This window comes from Doryrhamphus excisus, linkage group LG10 (assembly GCF_037039965.1).
Source record: "Doryrhamphus excisus strain RoL-2023G ecotype Guam linkage group LG10, RoL_Dexc_Guam_v1.1, whole genome shotgun sequence".
Taxonomy (NCBI): domain Eukaryota; kingdom Metazoa; phylum Chordata; class Actinopteri; order Syngnathiformes; family Syngnathidae; genus Doryrhamphus; species Doryrhamphus excisus.
Window position 1 is genome coordinate 7,493,612 of NC_136366.1, and position 19,891 is coordinate 7,513,502.

Sequence of the window (19,891 nt, forward strand, 5' to 3'; positions counted from 1 at the left end):
TAAAAAAAAAAAAAAGTAAACCTTAGATGTGATGGTGGGTGGCCGTGAAGGTTTTGTGTGTGTTTGGCCAATTCTGTTGCTTGATGTTTGACATTCTCGTGGCAGGCCAGACCACGTTTGGCTTCTTTGTGCTCCCAGGCGATCTTTATCATCATCGGACACCCTGTTTATTCGACCCCCCCCCTTTGCTGCCGCCTCTCAATGAAATCCTAACTACTTGGCAAGTTCCTTTCACCAGCAAAGCTCAAAAATGTTTCTCCTCCATTTACCCGTAATATGTTAATGTATTTGCACAGTGAGCAGTTATTCGTCCCTGTCTCAAACCCAGAAAACAAAAACATGGACACAGTTGCGTCCCTGGAGAGGTTTGAAGGTCCTGGCGTTTTGTATAAGTACACTTAACAACTTTCTAATTGCTGTTAGGGTACACTAATGTTAGCATGTTAAAACACAGCTCGGCCAACGATAAAACGTCTCCCCGGTTGTCCCCATCCCCTTTGGTTGACCTATTCGTACCCATCCGCATCCATCTGCATGGTATGCTGTGGTCCCATGATTTGAACAGTATGCCTTGTACAGGCTGACATTGTTTTACTGGGCAGAGGAGCCACCAAAGCCCCCATACAAACGTTTTATTTGTGAGGTTCGTGGGGGAATGCCGCATTCACAATACCAAATAACAAGATCAGACAAACTATGTGAGCTATGCCCAAACAGGTCATGTTACAACCAAAATAAGCAACCCTTGGACGCCTCTCAATAGACATAATTTAAAACATTGAAAATGGGTTTCGGAAGAAATGCAATGAAAATATTCTAATTCGTAACCTTGCTGTATTTGTGCACTAGGCATGCTCAATACTTGGAATTTGGTCGGGGGTTGTTCTCGCTCATTGTGTTTTGTGGTTGGCTTTCTGTCACAGAGTAGTTATATATGGTGGCATTGAAGGGAATACAAATGTTTGGACATACAGTACGTGCCTACTTATGAATTACGGAAATCAATAAAACCATTTCCTGTGTGTGCTTATGGATGTTTGCCACCTAAAGTTACAACAACGGAACACAAACTCAGCTTGATTATGCAGATAGTTTCCATATGCATGTACAGATGAACTACCACGAGGTGACAATATATGGAGGTTACATATACAGTGGTCCCCCGTCATACTTGGAATTTTGCTGCAAGAGTTTCCACAAATGGGGTGGCACGGTGGTCGAGTGGTTAGCGCGCAGACCTCACAGCTAGGAGACCAGGGTTCAATTCCACCCTCAGCCATCCATTCTCCCCGTGCATGCGTGGGTTTTCTTTGGGTACTCCGGTTTCCTCCCACATTCCAAAAACATGCTAGGTTAATTGGCGACTCCAAATTGTCCATAGGTATGAATGTGAGTGTGAATGGTTGTTTGTCTATATGTGCCCTGTGATTGGCTGGCCACCAATCCAGGGTGTACCCCGCCTCTCGCCCACAGACAGCTGGGATAGGCTCCAGCACCCCCGTGACCCTCATAAGGAAAAGCGGTAGAAAACGAATGAATTAATGAGTTTCCACAAATTGATTAATCAAGAAATCATAGTGTTTCATGGTTGAATATGTCCTGTTATTAGTCAAAAGCATCATTTATGATGATGTTGTGTACTTTTCTTGCTTAAATTAAGCATAAAATAGGTAGATAGAATACAAACAATCTTGTCGCTTGATCACTACATCACTGCCAAAGCAGATCCAATCCTCCTGTGGATCCTGTGGTCCATCCTTCCCTCACTTGTGAAGATCTTGAGGTACTTAAACTCCTCCACGCAAGATCTCATTCTCGATCCTGAGATGGCACCTCACCCTTTTCCGGGTGAGAACCAAGGACTCAGACTTGGAGGTGCTGAGTCTTATTCCAGCCGCTTTGCATTCGCTGCCAGCGATCCAGTTAGAGCTGAAGATCATGGCCCCCATGAAGCCGACTGGACCCCATCATCTGCAAATCTGGGGATGGCGATTTATTATCGTTTATTTGTCCATGTATTAGAACACAAATGTGTATTTACATGACATGAATGGAAATGTACAATTTTTTGTGTACAGTACATTTCATCCAAATGATCGAAAGACAACTACAAGCGCAACATAAGAAGCCCTGCCCAGTCAGCCACTGCATAAATGAGCAGACATGCAGTAACAGTTTCCATGAGAGGATCAACACACCAGCACAGGTGCTTTCACTTATACTGAATTATTCGACTCCTGGCCTCCACATTGAGGTCTGGTGTAGCCGCGCTGGATCAAATATATTACGAGGTGACACAGGTGCAACAAAGCTAACAGGGGAGTTGTCGTTCAACTGTGGTTTTTCCCCACACCATCATGGGTTCAGAGAAAGTATCATCAGATTAAAGGGAAAGGCATTAAGGTCATAAACTATATATGATGTGTAGTTTAGAGGGGGACTACCACATACAGTACAAGTCTACAAGTATTTGGACATCTTTTAACGACGTCGCCTTAACCTTCCATGCTTATACCGCCATGACACTGTCAAGCGCCTTCATTTTTCTTGCCACCGAAGGTATATTGATGTCAATAGCCACCGTTGATCCATTGTATTTGAATTCCACATGGTCAGTCTACTCCCATATTTTCATTCACAACCGCACACCTTGACATTTTCAAAAGGCCACGTAAAAGGTGAGATGCTTCCTGCACCGAGCTGTGTGTCATACGATGTTCTGGCCATCTGTCTCAAACGGTTTATTCTGTGCCACATTATCAGGGTACTAAGCGGCCATGAAGTCTGTCACTGAGACCCCCACAACCAAAGCCATTGTAATAGCTGACATTTCCAGAGGAAGTCACAGAGTTCATTGGGGACAAATTTGGATGGTCTTTTTACTCCTGACGACCTTGCGGCATCGGGTGCAAACATTTATTTTTTTTATATATATAACCTAATCGTTTTAAATAAGTCCCAGGAGTCTATTTGACAGAATGTAGCCCTGATGCTGGAATTCGAACAGTTTAAAAGTACTGTGAGTAAACCCTACTGAGAACATGTTTTGTGTGTCTGTAGCTTTAATGCTAATGAGCTCCGTTTGTCCTCTAGTACAGCTCTCTAGACATGAACTAACACCCCAATAGTCACCTTTAGTTGTTCAATATTTGAATTTATTTAGCACTTATGTTTGAAAATGCTTAATTTAGGCGACAGTAGCTTAAACACAATCATGTGTTCAGGCTGTACAGTAATATTACTGACACCTAGCGATCGATGTAGAATACTACACATCATTCACAGTGTCTTTGAATGCGTGTTCTAAATGTCTTATATATGTATTTAGTTCATTTTGCTATTGTTATGCTTCAACATTCTTAATTTAGGCATAAAATACTTAAACATTGCTTCATTATGCAAATGTTTGACTAATAATAGGCTGTATTCAACCATGAAACAGCATGATAATTAATATATTAATAAAGAGTGAAGCCGCATACCGGCAAGGGACTAATGTGTTGCATACAACAATGTAACATTAAGGAGTTGAACATGAGGACACAAACATTAGCAATATTAGCTTAGGTATGTGAAATACAGTGCTATTTACACTCCGATTTTAGCAGCAACATAATTAGCCTAATGGTCGAAGACAAAGAAAATTACCAAACGTATGTAGCTGAAGGGCAGGGATCCAGGTTTCATTAAGAAGTGTAGTGAAGCCTGTTCTTCCCTTCATAGTCTCATAAAAACCCACAACTTCAAACACGACTCTTTTCTCAAATGTGAGGGAGATTATGATTTTTCTTACATTTCAATAAATAGTAATAGTAACACTTTTTCTTCCTGTCATTTCAGGTTCACTCTCTATGCAGTGGATAGCCGGGGCAGTCATTCAGAGTCCAGCTACGTCTCTATACGGACTTCCTGCCCCATGGTGGATGACAGCCGAGCTGAAGGTACAGTACGCCTATGGTTTCTCATTCTATCATCGTGGCCGTCTTCTATTTCCACTGTTTTGCTGTTAAAGCAAAAAAAAAATTGAAAAATGATTCTGATGATACAATCGAGTCATTTTCCAATTACAGTTTCTCAAATGTGGTGTGGTTTTGTTTTTCTTCATTCTATAATTGATGTTAATAAATCAGTTGAATTTGGTCTGCTGCTTTGGAGAAAGCACATCTGAAGGACATAAACTAACTAACTTGTTTTCCTGTCAATGCACTGACTTGTATGACCTTTGGCAACCATTTCATCCAAACAGCTTTTCAAAAATCCATTAAAACCCAACCTGACCCAACTTAACCTCAAAAATTGCAGAATTGTTGACAAATGTACAAAAAAAATTGTTCATGACTACAACGTATATGTGAGTACACCTCTCAGATGGCGCATACATCTTCTCAAGGGACAATACTATAGAAATGAAACATGGATACCATGTACTTTTGAGTGGTCGGTGTACAGCTCGTACAGCAGTATTGATTTAGTCTGGACTGAAAAGGACTCATCACACAGCCATTATTGTCTAAATAGCATCACACATCTCAGTTTTAAAGGGGACCTATTATGCTCATTTTCGGCCTTTGTATTGAGTTGCGGACTGCTGTAGAGCAGCTACACACCATGACCTGCACAGAAGGCTTTCTCCATCTTACGGATCCGCAGCATTTGCATGGATTTCGTACTTCCCACGCAAACAGTCTGTCTAATGTAGTCCACCCACGGCCTGCCTCCAGGCACGCCCACTCCCTTGTGATTGGTCACATTCCCAAGCGCTCCTGAGGACTTTCGGATGTGTAGGTCCGGGTTTACTGAGTGCGGGCGATCTGCAGCCCATATACGGAAGTCCAGATTGCATTGATGAGAGTAAAACTCTGTAAAACCGAGCGTGCAGCGCCATCCCAAACTCGCTTCCAAATGCGCAAACCTCATTATCTATTTAACACAAGAGTACAGTATTGTAACAACATTTGTAGTTCACAAAAGCGGAAAATATGTACAAATATCTAATAGATCTCCTTTAACATTCTACCCCAAACCTAAGCTATAACTCTAAACCCTGATCCAAACTCCAACCCCGACCCTTAGCCCTTACCAAGACCCAAACACATCCTGGCGCTGTGCTTGGGCTCTTTACAGCTTCCCAGGGTCACACTACATACTGGAATTCATATTTCCATCAATGAACCACAGCTCCCCAGTACAGCAGCACTTGTGCGGCCCCATTCCGCGACAACACCATCCAAGACACAATTCTCTTACTACTCTCTTGTGTTAGCAGGTATTTAGAAAATAATGGCTGTGTGCTAAGTCATGTTCAGAGGAGAGTAAATGTATGTCTCCAGAAAATACCCAAGTTCCATCAAAGAGTGTCACGAGACACAAGATCTTGCAAGATTAAAATGAAAAAGATGTCTTGTGAGAACAGGGAACAGATCAGACTGTGAACTACGGCATCACGACTGTGAATGATAGTACATAGTACATGATAGTACATGTAATATTGTAACATGGAAGTGGCAGTGTGCGAGGTAGAATTGGAACCACCAACCTATCTCATTCCCAGAGCCACTCTTCACTCGGCGGATGCATTTATTTTCCATCATGGTGTTCATGTCCAAGCAGAAGCTGTAGTCATTCTACATGTGATCAAACTTACTTAAGATTTGTCCGATCAAAACGCAATTTCTGCATAACAATTGCTGCACTTTTTTGAACACTTCTCTGATGCCACTAGCTTAATCTACATGCATTCTGTGGTATTTTTTTCTTCTGTGTTATTATAGCCATGGCTAATGCTAATGCTTGACTCATGTATTTTCATGTGTTTTATGAAATTACATTGTCCCCTACACATAAACTTATCTCATCGAATAAGTTTTCTGTTTTGGAAATTCGCTACTATCTTTTTCAGTTCATGGGAACTGTAGTTCTTTCAGCGTAGCCATAATACTAATCTACTAATACTAATAATACTAATCTACTGCAGTCCGTTTTACCTGTTTTTACATAACTACATATCAACATTAATGTACAGCTACAACTTCATCATTCTTTTAACTTTTAAAACTGTTAATTTTGCTTTAGTTTTTGTTTTAATGAAATTAAAAGTCCAGTCCTATATATTGTCAATGTACTTTTCTAAAGTGTAATGATAAAATACTATCTAGTCTCATTCTCATAAAGCTAATATCGTGTATCGTTGGGTCTCGTGAGCTGAATGTATTGTAATACCCTGAGTATGTGAGGGAATCTCCTTATATGTTGTTTTCCTCCCTTTTGAAGAAATAGCAGACAAAGTGTACAACTTGTACAATGGCTACACCAGCGGTAAGGAGCAACAGATGGCCTACAACACCTTGATGGAAATCCCTCCGCCTCTGCTCTACCGAGTCCAGCACCACTACAATTCCCTCTATGAGAAGTTTGGAGACTTCGTCTGGCGCAGCGAGGACGAGTTGGGCCCCAGGTGAGAGGATTTTTTTGGCCCAATTTATCATGGATTGGCACACCCAGAGAATACTTAAAATAGGGCCCGGCTTAGACGTCTGAGTAATCTAACAGTTTTCACGTCTAGACGTTTTTGTGACGTATTGTTTAGCATCCGTTACAGTCATTCTGGGTTTTCTTACATAACAACTGTACTTAGCCTGGTGCTGCCAGACCATTGAGCTACAGTATTTCATCCTTTAAAATGCTTGGTAATGCCAAGGTAAAGGTCTTCAAAATGCCAACTCAAAATCGCTTAAACATCACCAACCCAATGACTGAACCTCGTAGGAAGATCAGGAACTCTTAGTGTTTATGTACACCCATCACTGGAATCAATTGGAATGATTTATTTCAATCGCTCTTTTTGCAGAGTGGAATAATTGGACATTTACATTTTCAGTGATGTTGAAAAACAAGAATTAGTTGCAAAAGTTTTATCATTCATTCATTTTCTACCGCTTATCCTCACAAGCTGTCTTCGGGCGAGAGGCGGGGTCCATCCTGGACTGGTGGCCAGCCAATCACAGGGCACATATAGACAAACAACCATTCACACTCACATTCATACCTATGGACAATTTGGAGTCACCAATTAACCTAGCATGTTTTTTGGAATGTGGGAGGAAACCGGAGTACCCGGAGAAAACCCACGCATGCACGGGGAGAACATGCAAACTCCACACAGAGATGGCCGAGGGTGGGTTCGAACCGAGGTTTCCTAGCTGTGAGGCCACTTGACCGCCGTGCAGCTGCAAAATTTTTGAATTTCTTTTTAATTTTCTCTTGCTCATGTAACATCACAATGACACATACATGTTCAAATATTGACGTACACCCCCCCCACTATTACTAATACTTAAGTGCTCATGACACTTATAAAAAAAGTAATTTAAACGTTTGTGTCACACTGCTGTCACCCACCAACTATCAAATAAAGTTGTGATTTTCTCAACCAACGCCATCTTGGCTGTGACGTCATGTCGATGACGCCTTCCGGCAACCAGACTCATCAGAAGTCAACCAGGACACACAAATATTGACAACAGTTATACAGTAATAACTCTCACTGACGTTGTGTTGTGATGAGTACTTATTCATACATTGTTACTACATACAGTACATCACAATTTGAAGACGTGAAAAATCGTAAGAATTTCCGCTAACTTTATATGACGGTCTATTTTTATAATGCATATCAGCGCATTCATAAGGCATTAATAATGTGTTATAAATCATGTTATAAATGTTCATAATGGTGTATGACAACTTATACAAGATTTCTAAATGATTATAAGTGGTGGATATAATGTGTAATGTTTCCACTAGAGCTTCAAAATGCCAAAAAGACAAAACATTTTTAACTAAGCAATTTATTCTTGCAACATTAAAGTGAAATAGCTGAGAGCACAGCCTTTAAAAGCCAAAAACTTGGCAAAAATGTGGATTCAAAGTCATTTCCTGTCGGGTATTCACACTGTCACGATCTGTCGATGGCAAAGGTTAAAGTGCTTTCTGTCTTTGAATGCTGTCGGATTGTTGACCTGCATAAGCAACGCCGCTCGCAGAACACCATTACTGCGAGGTTAGGCGCAGTAAGACAGTCTCTGGAAACTTCTTTAAAGATCCTGAAGGTTATGGAACAAAAAGTCAAGTGACAAAAATGTCATGGGCCATGAGCCGGAGGATTCTCTGGTAAGCCAAAGTAAACGTGAAGTTTGTATTTTATTGTTCCCTCGGACTGTTTTTATTCACTTCAAGTCCTTATCTATTACCTTATCTTTATCGATCACTATTGATATGTCACACATTCTTTCCAGAGCTGTGGATGAGCTCCTCTTTGGGTTTCAGAAATTTCATCTGAACTTTGTGTTTTTCATCTTGAGACTTCATCTTCATTTACGTTTTGACCTTTTTGAACGCCATCGTCTCTGAGGTCCATGCAATAGCATCCAGAACTGGTGAACCGGTGAACTGGTGAACCGGTTTCAGAAATTTCATCTGAACTTTGTGTTTTTCATCTTAAGACGTATCCACGCATCCATGATGTATTGTCTCTTAGTGTAAGAACTTCATCTTCATTTGCATTTTAACCTTTTTGAACGTCATCGTCTCTGAGGTCCACACAATAGCATCCAGAACCGGTGAACTGTAACTGGTGAACTGGTGAACCAGTTTCAGAAAATCCATGACATATTGTCTCTTAGTGTAAGAACTTCATCTTCGCTTACATTTTGACCTTTTTGAACGCCATCGTCTCTGAGGCAAGGTCCACACAAGAGCATCCAGAACCGGTTTCAGAAATTTCATCTGAACCTTGTCTTTTTCATCTTGAGACGTATTGTCTCTTAGTGTAAGAACTTCATCTTCATTTACATTTTGACTTTTTGAACGTCATCGTCTCTGAGGTCCACTCAATAGCATCCAGAACCGGTGAACTGCTCAACCGGTTCTAGAAAATCCATGATGTATTGTCTCTTAGTGTAAGAACTTCATCTTCATTTACATTTTGACCTTTGTCACCTAATGTCATGGTCTCTGAGGTCCACACAAAAGAGCATCCAGAACCGGTGAACTGGTGAACCGGTTCATTAGGTTCCACCAGTAGCAGCAGCAGTTTCAGAAATTTCATCTGAACTTTGTGTTTTTCATCTTGAGACGTATTGTCTCTTAGTGTAAGAACTTTATCTTCATTTACATTTTGACCTTTTTGAACATCGTCTCTGAGGTCCACACAATAGCATCCAGAACCGAACTGGTGAACCATGCTGCTTGAATGTATTCCTTGTCCAAAACCGTTCCTGCTCCTTTCATCATTGTTCTGACCTTGTGCTCAGCAGAAGTGGGATGTCAGCTTCACCCAGCTCAGTTTCTATATGTCTTAGCTGGTAGGTTCACTCGTCTGTTTGACGACACTGTGTTTCCATCTCCACATTTAAATGATCTGATACTTGGAGTCTGTCTGCAGTGGCTTCAGCACTCCATTTTGGCTACGAGTATTCAAGTAGTTTTTCAGCCATTTTCCCCAACAATCTGTGCGAGTGCAGACAGTATCATTAATAGCTGACCTCAGGGATCCAGTCAGGAAGATCTCTCAATCAGACACTGAGGCTCTTGTGAACGGTGAGATATTATACTCTTCGGTTAACTTGACTTGTTCGTTGTGCTCGTACAGCCTTTGCCCAATGACAAGTGCTCTGACAAATGCCAGATCTTGATCTCTTCCCCAACTTGTCCAGTGGATTGATCCGCAGAATGGGTACTGTGTGATGCTATGATGTCATGCTATGCGTCTTATTGGCGGCTGGAGATTAGATTAGATTACATTAGATTAGATTCAACTTTATTGTTATTGCTCATGTCACTGGTACAGGGCAACAAAATGCAGTTTGCATCCAACCAGAAGTGCAATTTTATAAGTACCTTAGTAAATGTAGAAAAAAAATGGACAGATCTATGTAAAAAAAAAAAAAAAACTATAACAGGCTATGACTATAATACAATGAGGATATGTACAGGGATATAAATGACTATAATATGGCTATTGTAGATTATACAGATTATAAACAGTATGCACAGTATGGATGTGACAATATATAATAACAGTAATATGTACAGTATTGCAATGAAGTACTAGAGTATGGTTATTGCAGATTATATAAATTATAAACAGTATGATCTATGAATGCAACAAGATATTACAGTAATATGTACAATAGTGCAATATGTACAATAGTGCAATGAAGTGATTGGGGGGGGGGCATAGATCAGTGGGGGGATGTAAGTACTGGAAGGGGTGGGCAATGGGGGGCAATGGGTTACTGGATTGTGGATTCTGGAGTTTTTCCTCCAAAAATCCTTTTTGACCCACGTTCATGCCGTTAATACCAGCCGTGTTTTTTGTCCAGTAAGTTAAAGACTAAAACGCGGGCCGCACTTTGGACACCCGTGATCCAGAAGTTAGAATGACTTACCATATTAAGGTTTTGGTGACTCTAGTCATAATTGTGAGTGTAAATTAACAGAAGTACTTCTTGTATTCCATCCTAAGTCATCGTCAGTCTGAGAAATCCATGTTGACAAGCTTCAACAACAACATGTGATGTGTTTATAATATCCAAAGCATCCAACACAAAAGTCTAATTTGTACCGATTGTGGTTATTTTGATCATTAAGGAAAGCTATTAGCCAATATCGGGATGGGGGTTGTTATTGTGTACATGGATTTGTGTGTGGGCGGCGGTAAAGGGGGTCGTGGGTGGTTGCCTTTTGGATGAGCGTGCTTGGATTATTTACTGCCCCGTGTTGGCAGGCTTGAGCCTCATTGGGAGTAATTTACAAGCGGGCTCAATTGGTGGTGCCGTTTTTAAAGGCCAGAAGAATGGCCAAGTGTAAACGTAAGCACAATCAGCGCTCCTCCAGGCACCGACAATCCCAGGAGCTCCTGAATGTCCGTGTGTATTTATTTTACGACTCTATTTATAGCCGCATGGAGTTTTTTTTTTTTTTCACCGCTCATTTTCTTAAATACACAAATGAAGAAATGTGTAGAACCTGAATTTATTGGACTGCAATCTGAAAGTCACTTCTGAGGTTTTGTTTTTGTTGCTTCCACTGTGTGTTCAGCATCATAAATATTTAATTTGTCTCCAGTTGACATGCTTGCAAGTCTCCCTTGATTATGTGTTTGCTATTGTGTTGTGTCAGACATAAGAATTTAGGGGGAAATGAGAAAATGTTTCCCCCATTTTCAGCAAATAAGTGAAAAGGATGTCTGTACTCCTTTTTTTTTGCCTAACTAAAGACAGATGTTGATGCTCAGCAGACGCTGCTTTTCAAAACAAATGGAATTTTTTCCCCCCTTCTCTGTGTGTGTTTTCCTCATTTTAGAATCCCCACTAGCTTAACAACCTTGAATACAAACTCTACTGTAGGTGTATTCTGTTGTTTTTCTGCTTTGCAAGCATCTTGGGTTGCATTGTAAACAGCAGCAACCCCCTCCCCCCCTCAACTCCATCGCTATCGGACAATTCAACTCGCAGCTGCTTGTGATGGTTTCGACCCAGACTGGCAGGCAGGCAGGACGGACGCAGTTCCCGCACTTCTGAGAGATCCATTTGTGTGCAGACACAGAGGCAGTGAATGTGCAAATGTGCTGCATTTCTTTCATTTTTGTGCATTCATTTATTTGGTGACCTTAAGTAAACCCGTGTTGACCTTGATAATTGATGATTGACAAAGCAGCTTCTCGGAAAAAGGCAATACTGTTATAATTATGAAGTCAATGATCGGCTGTCAGGCCAGCATTTTAGCAACCATAGAATAATACTAATAATACTAATGGTCAAAAATATACTAATAATACTAAGTTGGAATGTTTGGCATTGTACAATGTCATTGTAATTGTACTGGTACACAAGTTTAGTGTAACAGTAACCATAATACATTGGATAGTATTAAATCATTCATTCATTTTCTACCGCTTTTTCCTCACAAGGGTCGCAGTGGTGCTGGAGCCTATCCCAGCTGTCTTCGGGCGAGAGGCAGGGTACACCCTGGACTGGTGGCCAGCCAATCACAGGGCACATATAGACAAACAACCATTCACACTCACATTCATACCTATGGACAATTTGGAGTCGCCAATTAACCTAGCATGTTTTTGGAATGTGGGAGGAAACTGGAAAAAACCCACGCATGCACGGGGAGAACATGCAAACTCCACACAGAGATGGCCGAGGGTGGAATTGAACCCTGGTCTCCTAGCTGTGAGGTCTGCGCGCTAACCACTCGACCACCGTGCCGCCCCATTCGTGGAAACTAGCAGTTCATTTAATCATTAAATGAAATTATTGAAACATGTTTTGAAATATGAGGCTGCACGGTGGTCAAGTGGTTAGCAAACAGACCTCACAGCTAGGAGACCCAAGTTCAATCCCACCCTTGGCCATCTCTGTGTGGAGTTTGCATGTTCTCCCCGTGGAAATCTGTGCAATTGGCCCTCGCACTGGAGGTAGGGTAGTTATGGCCATGACCCGAAAAGCTTCGCTTTCAAACCAAAAACACTGACTTCCTGTGTCCTTCCTTTATCCGAGGGCAGGTCCAACTCCATTTTTGTTATAGTACTTCCTTTTACATAAAGCCGTAATATTACTAAAAAGTGCATTTCACAGGGATATAGTTGCAATATTATGATAAACAACTTTGCTGCACAACGGTGAAGTGGTTAGCGCACAGACCTCACAGTTAGGAGACCCGAGTTCAATCCCACCTTCGGCAATCTCTGTGTGGAGTTTGCATGTTCTCCCCGTGCATGCGTGGGTTTTCTCCGGGTACTCCGGTTTCCTCCCACATTCCAAAAACATGCTAGGTTAATTGGCGACTCCAAATTGTCCATAGGTATGAATGTGAGTGTGAATGGTTGTTTGTCTAGTATATGTACCCTGTGATTGGCTGGCCGCCTCTCACCCGAAGACAGCTGGAATAGACTCCAGCGACCCTCGTGAGGATAAGCGGTAGAAAATGAATGAATGAACATCTGCTATTTCAATTTATGATGCATTTGATTCAAAACGGGAATCTTCAAGTATTCCAATGAGAGCCTTGGAAAGCAAAAGTAACTTTTCTTATCTGAATATTGCAACGATAACAACAATATCAACTCATTGGCTACCAAAGATGGTTTCTTTCAATCCAAAGTCAGCCGTAGAAGAATGTCAAAACGTCCTTATGATCTTCAAACCGTATGACTGGAGATAATGGTGTTGTGAAATGATGTTCCAAGTGTGGTTTTACCAGAAGATTCCACTCTACGTTCTCGCTGACCATTTTGTCATCTTCTCTTTCTGACAGAAAGGCCAACCTGATCCTCCGCAGGGTGGACAAGATCAGTCACTACTGCCGCTCGCTCCTGCGCAGCACCCACATCCAGAGCCGCAGCGACACCATGGCGTACGTCTACTGCCGCAGCGACGAGGGTCGACCGCCCGGCGGGACGTGGCGCAGCTCGTTGCACGAGGGACGTACGTCCTGCACGGAGAAGCTCATTTCTGTACAACGTAACACGTACAGCAGCACGAAACTGCGATGAAACGCAAGTATGGGAGACATTTTGGGACATCATTGACTGCAGCAGACACAACGGACGCCGTGTGGGACTTACTTTCTTTTGGAAGACCACAGAAGAAAACACTTGAAAAAATGAGAAAGAGCGACGTCAACGTGTAAGATAGTCTTCAACCAAAAGCTAAAGTAGTTGGTTTAAATACTTTGAATGTAACTGTGTGTTTTTTTTGTTGGTGCTTCCACCAGAAGTACCGGAAAAAAAAAAGAGAAACAACCTTTTTACAAGAAAAATGAAAATGAAATTAAAGTCATGCACAACACTTTTGGTGTTTAGGTAGCGCTTGACAAAGACTTTTCAATTTTATTTTCAAAATGTAAGCAAAGTTTGAATTGAAAAAGTTTGAAAATTCAGCAAACAAAAAAAAAATGACAACATAACCTGATGATTGTACTCTAGTTGATGTTCTACTTGGTGGACATTTGCAGGTTTTGGACTCCATGTAGCTTTCATAAACAGTTCATTTACCTCCTCTTTGGGTTTCTATGTTGAATGCACACACACAATCTATGTGGCATACCATGGAAGTCCTATCAATGATAACCACCAACTTTCAGAATAGAAATCAACAGGAAAACCCGGTAATAAACCAAAAAAAAAAGTGAAGCTGTGAATACCGTGCTGTGTTATGAAGCGGCGGCGCTTCAGCCATTTAGCTTTCATGATTTTAATTGACACAAAATATAACTGATCATTCTTCTCCAGTTGACATGTTGGACATGAAAGCGTTTGGATTTTATGCAGCAATCATGAAGATGTACTTTCCAGGCTTCCGATACAGCTCCTGTGATTGGTTCTTACCCCGCCAAAGTTTTGAGGTCCATGTTGATGGGGAGATGATTCATGAACACGATGATTCATTGAAATCATCTCCACAAAGGAATTATTGCCCCCCCCCCCTTGCGGGGACAGCCACCTGCAAATTGAGCCTGTTCTCAAGAGAATTTAGTAGGCTTTTGTACAAAAATATGAAAGCTTGTTCATATTTATTGCAATTTAATATTTTATAAGTTATTTTTTTATTTTATTTTAATTATTTACAGTTTATCATAACATGTTAGATCTAAAAAATAGTATTTTGTATAAAAAAAAGTTTACACTTTAGTGTTTAGTTAATTCTTTTGAAATGATAAATATCTAAAAAAATAAATGTAATCATTTTTTTTCAGTTTTCTTTTTCGGTCTCTAAAATGTAATAATTTTTTTCAGTTTTCTTTTTCGGTCTCCAAGGTTGTTCCCACGGCCAGGAGAATTGTTTTCATCAAGTTTGACGATGCCTTTTTTCCACTCTTTTCATCTCATGTTATATAAATTGTAATAATAAATGATAATGTACATTGTATACATGTAAAAAAAAATGTATTATGTGTACTTGATTGTCATTTTTTCTGAAGAATGTGTAATATTAAAAATGTATATACAGTACATTGTACTGATACTGAATGATGTGATCAGTTCTGTTTTCAAACCATTGAAGAAATAAATTGAAATAAATACAGACAAAAAACAAAATAGTGATTTTTGACAAAAAAAAACGTAAGGGGTTAGTATGTCGTTTTTTTTTGTTGTTTTTTTTTCAACTTGCTTCTAATTCACTTTTGGGGTTCACAAAACAGGGGAAACCTCACACACACTCAACAGGGGGCCCAGAAGCACCCAAAAAACGCATAAAATGCCAGAGTTTGAATTTGGTGATTTTTTACAAGAAACGCAAGGGGTTAGTATGTCGTTTTTTTCATTTTTTTCAACTTGCTTCTAATGCACTTTTCTGGTCCAAAAAACAAAGGAAACCTCACACACACTCAACAGGGGCCCCAGAAGAGCCCAAAAATTGAATAAAATCCCAGATTATGAATTTGTTGACTTTTGACAAAAAACGTATGTATGTCGTTTTTTTCATTTTTTTCAACTTGCTTTTAAAGCACTTTTCTGTCAAAAAAAAAGTGGAAACCTCACACACACTCAGCAGGGGACCCAGAAGCATCCAAAAATGGCATGAAATGCCAGATTTTGACTTTGGTGATTTTTGACAAAATACGTATGTCGTTTTTTTTTCTTTTTTTTCCACTTTGTTTTTTTGCCCGTTTTTCTTCCTGGTCCCTGATTAATGTGTGGTGGGTTTTGTCCACTTCCCGGACCAGGAAGGTGTCATTTAAACAACTTTAAAAAAAGGCGAAAAATCGACAGCCGCGGACCTGAAAAACGGGCAAAAAACGAAGCGTCAGAAAAGTGGGATTTTTTGCCTTCGTTAGGTCCTGCCGGGACCCCTGATTAATGTGTGGTGGGTTTTGTCCACTTCCCGGACCAGGAAGGTGTCATTTAAACAACTTAAAAAAAAGGCAAAAAATCGACAGCTGCGGACCTGAAAAACGGGCAAAAAACAAAGCGTCAGAAAAGTGGGATTTTTTTGCCTTCTTTAGGTCCTGCCGGGACCCCTGAGTAATGTGTGGTGGGTTTTGTCCACTTCCCGGACCAGGAAGGTGTCATTTAAACAAATTTAAAAAAAGGCGAAAAATCAACAGCCGCGGACCTGAAAAACGAGCAAAATACGAAGCGTCCGAAAAGTGGGATTTTTTGCCTTCTTTAGGTCCTGCCGGGACCCCTGATTAATATGTGGTGGGTTTTGTCCACTTCCGGGACCAGGAAGGTGTCATTTAAACAACTTTAAAAAAAGGCGAAAAATCTACAGCCGCGGACCTGAAAAACGGGCAAAAAACGAAGCGTCAGAAAAGTGGGATTTTTTGCCTTCTTTAGGTCCTGCCGGGACCCCTGATTAATGTGTGGTGGGTTTTGTCCACTTCCCGGACCAGGAAGGTGTTATTTAAACAACTTTAAAAAAGGCGAAAAATCGACAGCCGCGGACCTGAAAAACGGGCAAAAAACGAAGCATCAGAAAAGTGGGATTTTTTGCCTTCGTTAGGTCCTGCCGGGACCCCTGATTAATGTGTGGTGGGTTTTGTCCACTTCCCGGACCAGGAAGGTGTCATTTAAACAACTTAAAAAAAAAAGGCAAAAAATCGACAGCCGCGGACCTGAAAAACGGGCAAAAAACAAAGCGTCAGAAAAGTGGGATTTTTTGCCTTCTTTAGGTCCTGCCGGGACCCCTGAGTAATGTGTGGTGGGTTTTGTCCACTTCCCGGACCAGGAAGGTGTCATTTAAACAAATTTAAAAAAAGGCGAAAAATCAACAGCCGCGGACCTGAAAAACGAGCAAAAAACGAAGCGTCCGAAAAGTGGGATTTTTTGCCTTCTTTAGGTCCTGCCGGGACCCCTGATTAATATGTGGTGGGTTTTGTCCACTTCCGGGACCAGGAAGGTGTCATTTAAACAACTTTAAAAAAAGGCGAAAAATCGACAGCCGCGGACCTGAAAAACGGGCAAAAAACGAAGCGTCAAAAAAGTGGGATTTTTTGCCTTCTTTAGGTCCTGCCGGGACCCCTGATTAATGTGTGGTGGGTTTTGTCCACTTCCCTGACCAGGAAGGTGTTATTTAAACAACTTTTAAAAAAGGCGAAAAATCGACAGCCGCGGACCTGAAAAACGGGCAAAAAACGAAGCGTCAGAAAAGTGGGATTTTTTGCCTTCGTTAGGTCCTGCCGGGACCCCTGATTAATGTGTGGTGGGTTTTGTCCACTTCCCGGACCAGGAAGGTGTCATTTAAACAACTTAAAAAAAAGGCAAAAAATCGACAGCCGCGGACCTGAAAAACGGGCAAAAAACAAAGCGTCAGAAAAGTGGGATTTTTTGCCTTCTTTAGGTCCTGCCGGGACCCCTGAGTAATGTGTGGTGGGTTTTGTCCACTTCCCGGACCAGGAAGGTGTCATTTAAACAAATTTAAAAAAAGGCGAAAAATCAACAGCCGCGGACCTGAAAAACGAGCAAAAAACGGAGTGTCCGAAAAGTGGGATTTTTTGCCTTCTTTAGGTCCTGCCGGGACCCCTGATTAATATGTGGTGGGTTTTGTCCACTTCCCGGACCAGGAAGGTGTCATTTAAACAACTTAAAAAAAGGCAAAAAATCGACAGCCGCGGACCTGAAAAACGGGCAAAAAACGAAGCGTCAGAAAAGTGGGATTTTTTTGCCTTCTTTAGGTCCTGCCGGGACCCCTGAGTAATGTGTGGTGGGTTTTGTCCACTTCCCGGACCAGGAAGGTGTCATTTAAACAACTTTAAAAAAAGGCGAAAAATCGACAGCCGCGGACCTGAAAAACGAGCAAAAAACGAAGCGTCCGAAAAGTGGGATTTTTTGCCTTCTTTAGGTCCTGCCGGGACCCCTGATTAATGTGTGGTGGGTTTTGACCACTTCCCAGACCAGGAAGGTGTCATTTAAACAACTTTAAAAAAAGGCAAAAAATCGACAGCCGCGGACCTGAAAAACGGGCAAAAAACGAAGCGTCAGAAAAGTGGGATTTTTTTGCCTTCATTAGGTCCTGCCGGGACCCCTGAGTAATGTGTGGTGGGTTTTGTCCACTTCCCGGACCAGGAAGGTGTCATTTAAACAACTTAAAAAAAAGGCAAAAAATCGACAGCCGCGGACCTGGAAAACGAGCAAAAAATGAAGCGTCCGAAAAGTGGGATTTTTTGCCTTCTTTAGGTCCTGCCGGGACCCCTGATTAATGTGTGGTGGGTTTTGTCCACTACGGGACCAGGAAGGTGTCATTTAAACAACTTTAAAAAAAGGCGAAAAATCGACAGCCGCGGACCTGAAAAAGGGGCAAAAAACGAAGCGTCAGAAAAGTGGGATTTATTTTGCCTTCTTTAGGTCCTGCCGGGACCCCTGAGTAATGTGTGGTGGGTTTTGTCCACTTCCCGGACCAGGAAGGTGTCATTTAAACAACTTTAAAAAAGGCAAAAAATCGACAGCCGCGGGCGGACCTGAAAAATGAGCAAAAAACGAAGCGTCCGAAAAGTGGGATTTTTTGTCTTCTTTAGGTCCTGTCGGGACCCCTGATTAATGTGTGGTGGGTTTTGTCCACTTCCAGAACCAGGAAGGTGTCATTTAAACAACTTAAAAAAAAGGCAAAAAATGAGCAGCCACGGACCTGAAAAACGGGCAAAAAACGAAGCGTCAGAAAAGTGGGATTTTTTGCCTTCTTTAGGTCCTGCCGGGACCCCTGATTAATGTGTGGTGGGTTTTGTCCACTTCCCGGACCAGGAAGGTGTCATTTAAATAACTTTAAAAAAAGGCGAAAAATCAACAGCCGCGGACCTGAAAAACGAGCAAAAAACGAAGCGTCCGAAAAGTGGGATTTTTTGCCTTCTTTAGGTCCTGCCGGGACCCCTGATTAATGTGTGGTGGGTTTTGTCCACTTCCCGGACCAGGAAGGTGTCATTTAAACAACTTTAAAAAAAGGTGAAAAATTGACAGCCGCGGACCTGAAAAACGGGCAAAAAACGAAGCGTCAGAAAAGTGGGATTTTTTGCCTTCTTTAGGTCCTGCCGGGACCCCTGATTAATATGTGGTGGGTTTTGTCCACTTCCCGGACCAGGAAGGTGTCATTTAAACAACTTAAAAAAAGGCAAAAAATCGACAGCCGCGGACCTGAAAAACGGGCAAAAAACGAAGCGTCAGAAAAGTGGGATTTTTTTGCCTTCATTAGGTCCTGCCGGGACCCCTGAGTAATGTGTGGTGGGTTTTGTCCACTTCCCGGACCAGGAAGGTGTCATTTAAACAACTTAAAAAAAAGGCAAAAAATCGACAGCCGCGGACCTGGAAAACGAGCAAAAAATGAAGCGTCCGAAAAGTGGGATTTTTTGCCTTCTTTAGGTCCTGCCGGGACCCCTGATTAATGTGTGGTGGGTTTTGTCCACTACGGGACCAGGAAGGTGTCATTTAAACAACTTTAAAAAAAGGCGAAAAATCGACAGCCGCGGACCTGAAAAAGGGGCAAAAAACGAAGCGTCAGAAAAGTGGGATTTATTTTGCCTTCTTTAGGTCCTGCCGGGACCCCTGAGTAATGTGTGGTGGGTTTTGTCCACTTCCCGGACCAGGAAGGTGTCATTTAAACAACTTTAAAAAAGGCAAAAAATCGACAGCCGCGGGCGGACCTGAAAAATGAGCAAAAAACGAAGCGTCCGAAAAGTGGGATTTTTTGTCTTCTTTAGGTCCTGTCGGGACCCCTGATTAATGTGTGGTGGGTTTTGTCCACTTCCAGAACCAGGAAGGTGTCATTTAAACAACTTAAAAAAAAGGCAAAAAATGAGCAGCCACGGACCTGAAAAACGGGCAAAAAACGAAGCGTCAGAAAAGTGGGATTTTTTGCCTTCTTTAGGTCCTGCCGGGACCCCTGATTAA

General features: G+C 41.6%; 1 protein-coding gene across 3 annotated transcripts in view; it reads left to right on the forward strand.

Moving 5' to 3' along the window:
• The window catches only part of astn2 (astrotactin 2), a 208,541-nt gene extending 193,473 nt beyond the window's left edge, over nucleotides 1–15,068 (forward strand). For all 3 annotated transcript variants that reach the window (XM_058048853.2, XM_058048863.2, XM_078793956.1), the window contains 3 exons: nucleotides 3,841–3,941; nucleotides 6,271–6,454; nucleotides 13,327–15,068. In XM_058048853.2, the coding sequence (XP_057904836.2) occupies nucleotides 3,841–3,941; nucleotides 6,271–6,454; nucleotides 13,327–13,564 (523 nt within the window). In that variant the 3' untranslated portion in view covers nucleotides 13,565–15,068. The remainder of the gene's footprint in view (nucleotides 1–3,840; nucleotides 3,942–6,270; nucleotides 6,455–13,326) is intronic.
• Nucleotides 15,069–19,891: the final 4,823 nt, after the last annotated feature.